This window comes from Gopherus evgoodei, chromosome 4 (assembly GCF_007399415.2).
Source record: "Gopherus evgoodei ecotype Sinaloan lineage chromosome 4, rGopEvg1_v1.p, whole genome shotgun sequence".
In the NCBI taxonomy this organism is placed as follows: domain Eukaryota; kingdom Metazoa; phylum Chordata; order Testudines; family Testudinidae; genus Gopherus; species Gopherus evgoodei.
In genome coordinates, this window is record NC_044325.1 from 53,455,126 (window position 1) to 53,470,103 (window position 14,978).

General features: G+C 43.6%; 1 protein-coding gene across 2 annotated transcripts in view; it reads left to right on the forward strand.

Moving 5' to 3' along the window:
- Positions 1-237: 237 nt before the first annotated feature.
- PRKD1 (protein kinase D1) overlaps positions 238-14,978 on the forward strand; it is a 310,871-nt gene continuing 296,130 nt past the window's right edge. For both annotated transcript variants that reach the window (XM_030559354.1, XM_030559355.1), the window contains exons 1-2: positions 238-1,401; positions 2,053-2,250. In XM_030559354.1, the coding sequence (XP_030415214.1) occupies positions 1,384-1,401; positions 2,053-2,250 (216 nt within the window). In that variant the 5' untranslated portion in view covers positions 238-1,383. The remainder of the gene's footprint in view (positions 1,402-2,052; positions 2,251-14,978) is intronic.

Genomic DNA, 14,978 nt, shown 5'->3' on the forward strand with positions numbered 1-14,978 from the left:
TCACTAGAACCTGATGGATCAAAAAGATTCTAGGATGGACAGTTTCTAGGCAACTAATATAGCGTCTTCCCCAAAAGTAAAGGACCTTTGGCGATAGTTTTCCAGTACTCAAGGCTAGTTTTGGGTGGCTATAAAGAGACTGAAAATAAACTGTCTCCTTTTTCAAAAGTGGACACAAACTGGATAGGAGAACAATAAAATAAGACAACAGGAACTGTTATAAAACATTAACACTATTTATCATAATAATGTAACCAGGATAGCTAGTGTAAAGAGATGGAAGAGCAACTCATATGTATGTAACATACATAATAAAAGGCAACATTGTAGACTTAGCAGAGGCACTATATGTGCTTTGCAGCAGTAAAGCCAAAATAGAAGAATGTGTTTGGAAATGCTAATTTAAAACTAAAATGCAAATCTCAACCTTTAAATGGAAGAAGAAAAATTTGTGACCTAGTAAAGTGACTGATAAACATGCTAAGATAGTGATGTATGGATAGTCCGAACATGCATGCAGATAAACAGTACCCTAATAACACATCCAGTTTAAAATGGTACATGCATGCAAACAGTACCCTAATAACACATCCAGTTTAAAATGGTACATAAATGTTGATGATTTGTTTAGAAAAAAAAGTTTTGAAAATGTTTGACGAGCTATGCTTATTAAACGCACATTACACACCGTCATGCCTAGAAGCCATACGAATAATTAAGAGACACTAATTTGTTATTCAGGCTATTCAAAGTTCACTCCCAAAGTTCATTTCCAAGGGAAATTCAGTACTGATAATTTAGGTTAAGTGTCACCTGCCATTGGCCTTACTGTATAGAGGCATAGGCAAACAGATGTCACGTGCATTGTGCTTTAAAGTTAGAAAGCCTGCCTGATCTTTGTGTCAGAGTTCCCACTTAGCAACTGAAAAGGCAGATTGTACGTTCCCTAGAGGGGAAGCTATTGTAAGGACGAGGATGGGCTGGATTCCCCCTCTCCCCTACAAATAAATCACCGAGGAGGAGCCCCCGGAGCTAGTGGCACAACAGCAGCCAGCAGGGAACAGCCAGCTCTCCTCCCCCGGCCCTGGTGCCATCCACCACCTCCCTCCCCCTCCAGTGTGTGGCTGGCTCCTGGGGGCACTGGCTCCGCTGGAAGGGAACGCGTGCGACAGGCGGTAGGAGCTGGTGACAGGGTTGAGCTCCTACTTTCATGCAAATCTCTCCTCCCTCGCAAACCAGCGCTTGCGGTCCCCCCAGCCCGGGCGAGCTCGCTCCGCTGCCACAGAGCCACCCCCCAAGCGTCCCTGACCTTCTTCGCGCTCTGCCTCCGGGCGCCGTAGCCTCTGCCCCCCGGGCAGCAGCGGGAGCAGGGCAGCGGCCAGGATGAAGGCGGCTTTGAAGGTACTGCGCCCGGGATGGGGATGCTCGTGGACCAGCCACGCGCTCTCCCGCCTGGAGGGAGCCGGCTCGGGGCGGGGAGCGCCGGGAGGAGGCTGAGAGCAGGGCGGGAGGTGCGGACTGGACTCCAGGTGTCCCGGGAGAGAAGCGGGAAGCGGAGACCTTGGCGCCGTGGGGTGAGGTTGGGGCTTGAATAGCGAAACGACGTGGTCCAAGGGCCCCTCCTCGCCGGAGGTGGGGGCTTTAGGGAGGCGGGCACCGCAGCCCCCTTTTGGGCACTTGGGAGCTGGGCCGGCTGCTGCTCGGGCGGCCGCCGTGTGGTGGCTCATGGCTGCGCTGCCTCCTCCCTCCCACTGGGCTCGCAGCGTGCGGCGCGCTGACCGCCGCCTTCAGTCCGCAGCCAGAGCCAGCAGCAGCGGCGGCACCTCGGCTGGGCTGGGCTCCCCCCCTCGCTCTGGGCGTCTCGCCGCCTTTTCCTGTCTGCCTCCGATTCCTCCCCCTCCCCCCGCCATTTTCACCCGGGAGCGGCGCCGGGGCTTCCCGGGCACTCGGCGGGGGGATCTGCACCGCGCCTGGGGCTCCCACCAACTTTCATAGATTCATAGACTGTCTCTCTCTGCCTCTCGCCACCCCTGCTGCTGCGCCTGCGGGAAGTTTTCCATGAGCGCCCCTCTTGTGATCCGGCCGCCCAGCCCTTTGCAGCCGGCGGCGGGGGCTGCTCCCGGCGGCGGCATCTCCTTTCACCTCCAGATCGGGCTGAGCCGGGAGCCGGTGCTGCTGCTGCAGGACTCCTCGGGGGAATTCAGCCTGGCGCACGTCCGAGAAATGGCTTGCTCCATCGTGGACCAAAAGGTAAGAGAGGACCCAGAGGCGGAGCTCCTGCCCCAAACTCAGCTCTTGCCCTCGGAACTTCCCTGCTGCCCAGCTGGTCCCCCGCCGCCCGTGGGGTCTCGGCTCCGGGGTGAATGCAGCGATCGCGGGGAGAGACTCGCTCCTGCTCCCGCTGCCCCGTTCTCCCCGGCTTGTCCCGTTCACTAGTTGTGCAAGTCTCGCTCAGGACGCCGGCCGGACCGGCTGGCTTGCAGTTCGAATGGCTTAGTTGCCATGCGGGCAGGGCCCGGTTTACAAGTCTCTCCATCAGCGCGCTTTGGAGGGATGGGAGGGGAGGAAGCTGGTGCAGATGGGGGCTCGGGGGGGGGGGGGGCTGGCACAATAACTTCCTTCAGTGTTACTCCCTCCCAGCCCCGGTGGCAGAGGAAACTTTCCACTTTACAAAGCGGGAACCAAGCCAGTGGGTAGCGTTTCACGAGCTCTCCTTCCCAGGCAAACCATGTCCAGCAGTCCAGGCGCCCTCTGTCCCCTTGCGCTCTCTGCCATTTGATGCAGGCTTTAACCTTGCGAGCTGACACACTTGTCATGTATTATGTGGCACTTTAATGTGGGGCAGCTGGCGTCTCCAGAGGACCGAGGGCGATTTTTTCTGCAGCTGGGCGGTAACATGATAGGGGGGGTAAACCGCAAAGATCTATTGCCCTAGTTCCCAGTCAAACGCTGTCAACAGGCTAAACAAGCTCTTTAGCGCTTATGAAACGCTAGGCTTTTAAAAAGCATTCTGGGGACAAATTGAGCTGGTTGAAAACGGAAGTGATGGTAAGTGGCAGGCGCCAGTCTGTGCAGTACAAAGGGATGTGGGGTAGAGGGGGGTCGCTGGAATGAGCTGGTGCTGAATTTCAGCTTTGGGAATTGGCAGGTGACCTCTGTGTAAAATGAGGCTAATTGAATCGCTCCCTGTCAACAGCCCGGCTGATTTCTGTAGTTGTAGAACCACTGACTAGCTGAAGTCCTGTATAGAATGCTGAGCAGAAATCTTTGTCCCAGGAAGTTATGAAGTGATAAACGTTGTACAGATAACACAGATTTGCTTGGTTTGCTTTTCATTTGGAATTCTGATATATTTATTAGTCAACCTGAAATCTAGTAAACTTCACAAAATGACATAAAACTAGTTTCAAGTGTTACATCTGCCCTTGGCTCCCTCCATCTCCCCTTCATTGGTAAACCCACCTAAACTGGCAATCACACATTTTCAAAATAATATATTTCTCTCTCTTCTGTTGGAGTGGGAAAGGTGACTCCAACTATAGAGGGGAAAGTGATGAGACATAGTGCAGTCAGATACCCAAAATAAACAAAGTGAAAGAGTAAGGAAACCATTTCTCTCTATTTTTTTCATTATAAGGATCTCAGGTATAATAAGTAAAAGAATTTCAGGCAGCGATGTGTGCATGTTTTTACGTTGATGGTCTCAGTTTAAGTCTTGGTATAAATCAGACAAAGTTTCCTTAAATATGGTGAACTTTTCCATTTTGTTTATTACAGTGTGTTTAATAAAGGTAGTTTCAAAATAGTTTGAACATGTATGTCAGCATAGATTTTAAAATACCTACTTTTAAAACACATTTTAAGAAGAGGTTATTTGTTTTGATGTGCACACTTATTTAATTTTAATATGGAAAACATATCCTTTTGTATAATATTACAGTGTCTATTTTCAAAGCTAGACAGAAGTAGATTGCTTTCTATACAGAAGGCAGACATGAAGTACTTTTATCCTTTCAACCATTCATAACTTATTGTATGGGAAATAATGGAAATGTACCTAGATCACTGCATCCATTGTTCATAGTTTTGTGCCCAGACTAGCATATTTATTTAATCTGTTTGAAGTATCCCAGTGTGCAGTATTTTGTGTCTGCAACATTATTTCACAACATTAGTATGTTGCCTAAAGGACTACTAATTTAAATAAATTGGCTCTCATGTCTGATATACTGTTTTTACTAAGAACTGGCATGAAAATCTTAATCAGTTATATTTAGTAACTGTAACATATAACTTAATTTGAAAAAGAAATAGATACTGAGGAGTTTTTCTTTGTAGTGTCCTCAAATGTAGATCTCTCTCATTTCCATGGTCTATCGGAACCCCAGTTTGTTGTTCAGGAGATGCTGCAAAGGTCATCTGTTTTCCCAGGCTTTGTGGGGAGAGAAGAGCTTGAGGGAGTGGTATGGTTGAAGAAAGGTGGTTTTGTTGCTGTAGCTTACATCTTTTTGGTAAAGAGTAATTTATAAATTATTTGTACTGAGGGAAATTTCCCACCCTACAAACACCTACATAGCATAACTTTATTCGCATAAGTAGTCTCATTATACACAATTTTATTTGCATGAGTAAAGTTACTCTTTATTGTAATTATATGTAGGATTGAGGCCTTTGTTTTTATCTTTTAAAAGATTGCACAAGCATCTCGAGCTACTGGGTAGAATATTTCAATATGTATGACTAAATTAAATATCTCTTCTGTTATCATAAAGTTAGTGTACAAATATATGAAGCTGATGGCTGTAAACATGCTGAAAGCACACTAGCAGCAGTGACTACAGAGTCAACATCTTGCAGTTGATTATACAATAATTCTGAGCTCTGTTCAATTAAGAAAGAAATGAAGAAGTGATAATAAAGGCTAATCTAGCAAAGAACAATTCAACCTTTTATGGAGTAAGTGTCCCCTCAACTCCTTATTTTCTGTATATTTTTATTCTGAACTATTTTATGCTCAAGAGTTTGAAAGAATGTTTTCGTTTTGTTTTGTTTTTGTTAAGAGCATGTTTTCCTGTTACCTTACCACATGCTTGTTATTTTTGGAAGACTATAGCACTGTAACTGGTTTAAATTTTAAGCATTTGCTTACTTTTTGATATTACAGGAAATTGTAACTTGCTTGTCAAGGTTAAGAAGGAAATTTCATGGAAGTGACTGTTCTGCTGAAACATCACACTATTCTCAAGTACTTTTGTGCCTGTAAAGTAGGTACTTACTACCTACCAGGCAAGTACTATGTTTTATGTAATCTGTTCCAAATTTGTACCATGAGGCATTAGACTGGGATCCAGGAGGTGCAATTTAAATTAATTTAATTTATTCATTTTTGGTTGCCATATTAGACTGTAAAACTTCGCTCTCCCTCTTTTATGGTGATCATAAACTCACTCTAGCTATAGGGTTGCTCACATATGTCTCTCCTAGATTAGGCCACGATCCTGCAGGAAAGTCTGTGCAGACAGACCCTGTTCCTGTACAGAGTCTCACTGAAGTCAGTGCAGCATTGCATGAATGCAGAGGTTCACTTGTGTTGGGTATCGCTGCAAGACTGGTACCTTTGCCCCTGATCCTGTAAAGATTTATGCATGTTTAACTTTATGCAATATAAGTAGCACTATTAAAGTAAATGAAACCTCTCACAGTGCATGAAGTTAAGCATATGCTTGTAGGATTAGGCCCATGAAGGTTATGGATTGTGTGCATGTATAATGATAGTAATTGAAATATAAAGATTAAGGTGCTTTTACTTTGTAAGAGAATATGGTTATATTAGCAACTAATAATGTGAATGACATGGGTAGTGAAGGGAAGGAAAAAGATTGTTGTCAAAAGTGTATTGTTCTGCGTTGGCCACAAAAAGCGCTATTGCATGAGTTTCAAAGTAGCAGCCATCTTAGTCTGTATCCGCAGAAAGAACAGGAGTACTTGTGGCACCTTAGAGATTAACAAATTTATTTGAGCATAAGCTTTTGTGGGCTACAGCCCACTTCATCGGATGCATAAATTTGTTAGTCTCTAGGGTGCCTCAAGTACTGTTTTTATTGCATGAGTATCACACTGAGATAGTTATATGGAGAGGGGAACATGTTGACCTTTTATCAACACTTTCTCAGCAGGGTGCAATGGTACATGTCAATTGGCAGCATGAACTCAAACATCTCTGAATCTGTTAAGAACTGCTCTGAAGCTGACTAAATTGAATCCCCTTGAATGTATGTGATTCATAGCTAGAACCACTAAAACAAAATTCTTCGGGATTTTTCATGTTGGGTTATTTGTTCTTCATCTGAGGTGGAGTAAAATTGTCAAAGTAATGATATAATTGAAAAGGAGTGAGAATTACCAGAAAATGTCAGCACTTAACTTTTAGAATATCTCTGCCATAAGACTGAGAAAATATTGGAAAATAAAAGTTTTGTTGTCTGTAGACACAGAACTTGGATTATCGTCCTTTTGGGGTTTAGCTGACCACAACAGAATGCTTCTTCAGGCTGAGATTTAAGGGAAAGCATGTAGCAAGATACGTACGGCAAGACTATACTTCTTAGTTATTCTAATCTACCTAATCAGGAAATATCTTCACAATTTTCTTCTAAGTTTTTTCTTAATGTTTTGGCAGTCATTAAGGAAGTAAGAATATCTTATTTTGTGCCACACACTGATAAATACAATGGGGAGGGAAGCTAAATTTTATACAAGTTTTCTAATTATCTGAAAGTATTTTTCTGTTAGTATCTAATGTGTTGTGGTAGTGTGCTGTTGTACCAAGCTTCTTTGATTGAGACAATTCATATATTATTGCTAATAAAAATGCAGCTTATTGGTGGGGTAGTCATAGAATGTATTGTCATTTTACAAGCTTTCAATCCTCAAATGAATACATTATTTAGTTCTCTGACATGAAGACATGGATTTTTATGAGGTATAACCATTAATATTTTAGCATCAAACACTGGCTGGCTCGTCTTCTTTCTCTGTGAATGCTATAGGCATCAGTAGACTGATGGGCGCAACTATTGGGACCCAGTCTTGTCTCTTTCCAGGACCACAGCGTTGACATTCCTCAAGCTCATGTGATAGGCTGTGGATGAATATTCCAGACAGCTCAGCAGTCATGATGTGTGCCTTGTGTGTTTCAAAGTGGTCTTTGTGTGGCTACTACACTGCTTCATGTTGGATTAATTCTGTTTCTGGGATGAGTAATCTGGGTGAGTGATATATGTGAGCCTTCAACTGGCCAGAATATGGGTACAGCTAAAGCTACAGGAGTGTTAATTTGTGTCTGTTGTTGTTAAAAAGTGAAGAGAGACAGATTTCGGCCTTTGTATGTCATAAAACTTTATTCACAGAGCCTTATAAATATAACCAGTTACAGCTTTGCAATATTACTGAATTTTCAAAATAAAGAATGTTGTAATTTTACAAACAGACCATTTAGTAACAGAAAAATGGAAACAAAATAAAACAAAGGTAGAGATGTATTGCAGCCAGAATAATGCACCCATATACACTTTGATGTAGACATTTGCTTTTAGCAACAGGCATCTGAGTAGTAACAGACTGGACCTGGACACTTCTCATGAATTCCTGAACCCAGGTACCCCACTTCCCATGGACATATGATAAACATAATTAGCTGCAGAAAGTTACCTGCTTACGGTCTTCCTGGCTATCTTTGGTCAGGGGCACCTAATATGGCCCTAACATAGTTAGCCACCATTCTCCAATCCAGGACCTGAATGAGGAAAAGGGGCTTTTATCTAAGGAAAAATTTAATATTAAAAAGTGCTTTCGCTTGTCTGCAAGAGTTTTCAAAGAGCCCCAGAAAACACATGAGGTTTATTTGTTCCACTCTGCATAAGCCATCCTAAAGTAAACAAGAGTTTGACAGTAATCAAAGAAATCCCTTCCTGGGGTGAGAGTGAAGAAAGTGAGGTTAGTAGAGAGACAGACAGAGAATTGCTTCTTTGTTTTATCTTTTAATTGCAGTGAAGGACATATACTCAGAATCAAGAGGATTTTCCCCTCTGCGAACAAAACTCATAGCCTTCTGCTGAGCATGCAAGCAGGAGGGATGCCTATGTTTGATACACATTAGGGCAGTGGTCCCCAAACTTTTGAGGGTTGTGCAGCCCCTTACCCCTGTCTGCGACCCCCTTCCCAAGCTGGGAGCGGGGCCATGGCTTGGCTTGGGGTGGTGTGGGGGGGAGGGAGCGTGCACAGGGTAAGGGGGCCGAGGCGGGGGCCACAGCTGTGAGTGAGTCTGAGGCCTGCTCGGGGCAAGGGTAGGAACAGAGCCGCAGCCAGGCTGTGGTGGGGGCCAGTAGCTGGGCTCATGGCCAGGTGCGGCTCCCTTCCCTGCCTTGTCTCTAGCCTCAAGAGTCATGGCCATTGCCGAGGCTGGGGACGGGGCCATGTGCTTGTGGGGCCGTGAGCTGGGAACATGGCTGGAGGGTGGACCGGAGCACAGCTGGGGGTGGGGAGGGGCTGGGTAGTGCTTCCTCCCCACCCCTGGGGAGCTGGCCCAGGCCCCCCGCTCCCTTCAGGTGTTCCTCCATGCCCCCCTAGGCATGCCCTACACTTTGGGAACCTCTGCATTAGGATATACCTACACACCTTATCTTGTTCTATAGACGAAGGAATGGATATTCCACTCACCTACACATCTGTATTCTCTGGGACCTTTAAACAGAGGCAGGTAACAAAGCATTAAATCCCCAGTATGACAATTTCCTGCAATATCCTTGGAAGGCCTTATTGTATTAAGGTGGGCCAGGACTGTATGTATTTCCCTAGGGGCAAGATGTGACAGATGTGAGAGATGGGACGTGTAAAGGAGTTTAGGAGACTATATTGAGTTGTTCCAGATAAGTATGAACTTTCTAGAACAGTAAGTGGATTTCCTGGGGAATTCCAAGGAAGTAGCTAATGCAAATTCCATGTCTCTGATTATGCAAAAACCAAGCCTTTTGAAGCTATGCCTTGAGGAGAGGCCAACTGCCTGCTCATTCCCTATTATGGAAGGCAAGATCAAAGACCCAGGCTGTATAAAGATATGGCTGAGCTGCCCAAACTTAATTCTGGTTCCTGATCTAAAGATTTAATTTGAACTTTTAATCACAGGAAAAAACACGATTTTGGGGTTTAGAGACTGACATCTACCAGAATCCTATGTTGGAGTTGGAGGTGGTCTTTGGTAAGCTTTTTAGCATGTATGTAGGTTCATTTATTGTTTTTATATGCTTTCTCTGTAATGCTTTTATTTTAAGAATAAAGGTGCTAGATTGGAAGGAGCTGTGTGGTAACTTAACTGTTGGCAATACATAGGGTTGCCAGGCATCTGGCTTTCGACTGGAACAGTTGAAAAGGGTCCCTGGTGGCTCGGGTCAGCACTGCTGACCAGGCTGCTAAAAATGTGGCCGGCGGCCCAGCAGGGCCAAGGCAGGCTCCTTGCCTGCCCTGGCTCCATGTGGCTCCCAGAAGCGACTGACATGTCTGGCTCCTAGGTTCAGGGGCGGCCATGGGGGCTCCGCATGCTGCCCCTACCCTGACCGCCAGCTTCACAGCTTCCATTGGCTGGCAGCATTCAGAGCCTCTGGTGCCTCTGCCTAGGAGCCGGACATCCAGGAAGCTTCCAGGAGCTGCCTGAGGTAAGCAACACCTGGCCGAATCCACACCCCTAATACTCTGCCCCAGCCTTGAGCCCCCTCCCGCATTCCAAATTCACCGGCCCCAGCTGGAGCCCCCTCCTGCTCTCCAAACCCCCTTATCCCAAGCACCCACCCCAGAGCCTGTGCCCACAGTCAGAGACCTCGCCTTCTCCCACACCCTTGCCCCAGCCCTGAACCCCTCATTTCTGGCTCACCCGGAGCCTGCACCCCCAGCCGGAGCCCTCACCCCCTCCTGCATCCCAACCCCCTGCCCCAGTCTGGTGAAAGTGAGTGAGGGTGGGGGAAAGCGAGCAACAGAGAAAGGGGAGATGGAGTGAGTGGGGGGTGGAGCCTTGCAGAAGGGGTGGGGCCTCGGGGCTACGGTAAGGGAAGGGTGTTCAGTTTTGTGTGATTACAAAGTTGGCAATGCTAGCCAGGGCCGCCGGGGGATGGGGGGGCGCAAGTGGGGCAATTTGCCCCAGGCCCTGGGCCTCGTAGGGGCCCTATGAGCGCTGGCCTGGCGGTGGTCCGGTCTTCGGCAGCATTTCGGTGGCAGGGGGCCCTTCAGTGCTGCTGAGTGACTGAAGGGTCCCCCACTGCCGAAATGTCACCGAAGACCCGGACTGCTGCCGGGTAGTACAAGCGCCGCAGCTCCCCCGTTTTGCCCCAGGGCCCCTGAATCCTCTGGGCGGCTCTGACCCTAGGAATACACTGGTCATAGCCCAGAGAGAAAGCAAAGCACATGCCGCCTTTTAGGCAGACTGGTTTGCTGGGGATATTGCAGTGTAGGGGAGGGAGCTCTGCAGCCTTAAAACCCCTGGTCAGAAGGGAATGAGTTGTACATCTCCACCCACCTGAGGTGACGTCTGGGAGCTGGAAACCTTTAAGGGGATGTGTTCCCGCTCCATGGTCGTGTAAAGGCAGGTACAGTTATCCTGAAATTGTGATGCCCTAAATGAACTTTCGGATCTAACTTGAGCCTTTCATTCAGAATCTCTCGCTCTCTTCTGTGTACCTCCTGAATAAACAACCGACCTAGCCTTTTTTTCCCCCCTGCTGCATGAAGAACTCCATAACATATAAGACCTTTTTTCCCCTCATACAAAAGAGATACCTAATTAAAACTGAACTGCCTATATAATTTCAAATAGAAAATATTCTTTTTAGAGACAAATCAACAGTATACTTATCTGATACAGAAGAAGAAAGTGGAGATATATCTGAGCCATGGATCATTTTTCCAAGAGCAACCTAGGCAGAGCTTCAGTACATAGTATAATGATATTATTGCAGGTAAATAACATTACAAGTAGTTTACAAATAACAAAACTTGATTATAAAACTATTAGATAGATTTGAAGTATACAAAGAACAAGATCCAGTTAAATTTTGAAGCAAGCAGATAAATATGATACTTTTTTAATTGGTCTTTAACAATTTTTTTAGTAGCTTTGAGAGATTTCTAAAGATTTGAAAGTGTTCAGCTTTAATAAAAAAAGATCAAAAGGCAAAGCCAGAAACTATAAGCCAATGTGTGCAACAGTAGCTTTTTGGGGAAATTATTTTAAGGAACGTGATGAGGGAACAACTGGAAAAGACCAGTTAGATTAATAGGAGTCAGTCTGGATTAGGCAAAGGAAATAGTGGGGTAAGTAACTTTTGTGGTGGGGTATTGTATCCTTGCCATTATAAGCAAGGGAAATTTGGTGGGTGTAGCATAGTTATCTTCTGAAAGCATTTGACATGGTTCCATATTAGAAATTATTAAAGGATACAAAAAGGAAAGTCACTTAGAGTGAGAGGTAGAATGAGGTGAGAACTGGATTATCAGCAGAACCACTGAAACTTTTGCAGGCTTGAAAGGGGTTACAAATGGAGTATTCCAAGTGGTTGTTTTAGGAACTCTGTATATTTATATATAATTAGGGCTGTCAAGTAATTAAAAAAAATTAATCGTGATGAATCGCGCTGTTAAACAATAATAGAATACCTTTTATTTAAATATTTTTGGATGTTTTCCACATTTTCAAGTATATTGATTTCAGTTATAACACAGAATATAAAGTGTACAGTGCTTACTTTATATTTATTTTGTTTACAAATATTTGCTCTGCAAAAAACAAATGGTACTTTTCAATTCACGTAATGCAAGTACTGTAGTGTAATCTCTTTATCATGAAAGTTGAACTTACAAATGTAGAATTATGTACAAAAAATACTTGCATTCAAAAATAAAACAATGTAAAACTTTAGAGCCTACAAGTCCATTCAGTTCTATTTCTTGTTCAGCCAATTGCTCAGACAAACCAGTTCATTTACATTTGCAGGAGATAATGCTGCCCACTTGTTCACAATGTCATCTGAAAGTGTCACAATGTCACCTGTTGTAACCAGCGTTGCAATAAATTTACATGCCAGATACATTAAAGATTCACATCTCTTCATGCTTCAACCACCATTCCAGAGGACATGAGAACCTGTCATCAGCATGGATGCATGATAACAACCCAAAGCAGCGCAGACCGACGCATGTTCATTTTTATCATTTGAGTCAGATGCCAACAGCAGAAGGTTGATTGTCTTTTTTGGTGGTTCGGGTTCTGTAGTTTCCGCATTGTAGTGTTGCTCTTCTAAGACTTCTGAAAGCATGCTCCACACCTCATCTCTCTCAGATTTTGAAAGGCACTTCAGATTCTTAAACCTTGGGTCAAGTGCTGTAGCTATCTTTAGAAATCTCACATTGGTACCTTCTTTGCATTTTGTCAAATTTGCAGTGAAAGTGTGCTTAAAATGAACATGTGCTGATTCATCATCTGAGACTACTATAACATGAAATATATGGCAGAATGCAGGTAAAATAGAGCCGGAGACATACAATTCTCCCCCAAGGAGTTCAGTCACAAATTTAATTAATGCATTTTTTTTTAACGAGCGTCAGCAGCAGGAAGCAGGTCATCTGGAATGGTGGTCGAAGTATGAAGGGGCATACAAATGTTTAGCATATCTGGCACATAAATACTTTGCAATACAGGCTACAAAAGTCCCATGCAAGCGCCTGTTCTCGCTTTCTGGTGACATTGTAAATAAGAAGTGGGAAGTATTATCTCCTGTAAATGTAAACAAATGTATTTGTCTTAGTAATTGGCTGAACGAGAAGTAGGACTGAGTGGACTTGTAGGCTGTAAAGTTTTGCATTTTTTTGTTTTTTGAGTGCAGTTATGTAACAAAAAATCTACATTTCTTAGTTGCACTTCCATGATAAAGAGATTGCACTATAGTACTTGTATGAGGTGAATTGAAATACTGTTTCTTTTATCATTTTTACAATGCAAATATTTGTAATAAAAAATTAATATAAAGAGAGTAATGTAGACTTTGTATTCTGTGTTGTAAATGAAATCAATATATTTGAAAATGTAGAAAAACTTCCAAAATATTTAATAAATTTCAATTGGTATTCTGTTGTTTAACAATGCAACTAAAATGGATTAATCAGGATTCATTTTTTAATCGCAATTAATTTTTTTGCGTTAATCGCATGAATTAACTGTGATTGATCGACAGCCCTAATAATAATAATTTCAGTGTGAGTTAATTTGAGAACAGAATCTCAGAGCTCGATGCAGACTTCTATTGCTTGTTCTATGACTGTTTCCTTTACTGAAATCCCATTAACCCTGCTGTGAATTCCATGTTCTTAATATTAAAGAGATCAAGGCTATGGAGAACTTCGCAGAGAATTTTGCCTATAGTTTCCGTATGATGATGAAGTTAGAAGTAGAGTATATAATGAGGGGCAATGCAACCAGATTAAAAAAGACTGGCATTACTTAGGAGACTTGCTCATGTGATGCTAAATGCAATTAAATGTAGAAAGGTTCCTCATCCCCAGTATATAATAATAATCATAAACCTATCACCCAGATAGAAGATGATCTGGGGATTATCTCAGAAAAATGGTGGAACTAAGGGGCAGTCACTATAAAGACAAACAATATACAAGATTTTATTGGTGGTCTGATAGATTGTAAAACTATCACTATATGAGTCATTGGTTAGACTCCATCTGTGGTACTGCATGCAGTAGTGGTCACTGAACCATATCAGGGAAGTTATTTCCTTGAAGACAGTGCATTTAGATCAATAAAAACGTTTGAAGAGCTTAATTTATAAAAGAAGATTAAAGGTGTTGTGTTTGCAGTTGCTGGAAAAGTGGCAGCTGAGGTGACTTAGTACATCACTTAATAGATGAGCAAGTGACTTCTAGATTTATTTTTAGAGAAGGAAAAAAATTAAGGGGTAAGTGCGTGTGTGGGGGAGAAAGATGAAGTTAAGCTTAAGAGTGAAAGACTGGAATATTAGGCTATGTGATCCTTCCTGGTTTTTGTGAGAATATGATTATTTGACCTTATGTCCTCTAAAATGTGAATGATACCTGGATATGTTTTCTTGCATGAGTTCTAATATGTTTCTGTGTTACTTTGAAAAATCAATAATAATTCTGAAAAATCTTAGCAAAAATGGAGTAAAGAGGGAAGGAATGTTCATCACAGAATGTTAAGTTACTTGTTGTCACATAGTGTGAGCAACCTCTAATGTCAATTTTTTGCCACCTAGTTGACACTGGATATATATTGGTGTTAATGCTGCCTTTTTCTGGCCTTATTAAAATCTGGAGGATCCAAGTATAGAATCACAGAAATATAGGCTGGAAGCAGCCTCAATAAGTCATCTATTCCTGCCCCCAATGTCAAGGAGGGATCAAATACACCTAGACCATCCCTGACTCATAGACTTTAAGACCAGAAGAGACTATTATGATCATCTAGTCCAACGTCCTGCACAACGCAGGCCACAGAATCTCACCCACCCACTCCTGTAACAAACCCCTAACCTATGTCTGAGTTACTGAAGGCCTCAAATAGTTGTTTAAAGATCTCAAGGTGCAGAGAATCCTCCAGCAAGTGACCCATGCTCCACACTGCAGAGGAAGGCGAAAAACCTCCAGGACCTTTGCCAATCTGCCCTGGAGGAAAATTCCTTCCTGACCCCAAATATGGTGATCAGTTAAACCCTGAGCATCTGGGCAAGACTTACCAGCCAGCACGCAGGAAAGAATACTCTGTAGTAACTCAGATCCCACCCCATCTAACATCCCATCACAGACTATTGGGCATATTTATCTGCTAATAATCAAAGATGAATTAAGGGCCAAAATTAAGGTATCCCATCATACCATCCCCTCCATAAACTTATCAAGCTTAGTCT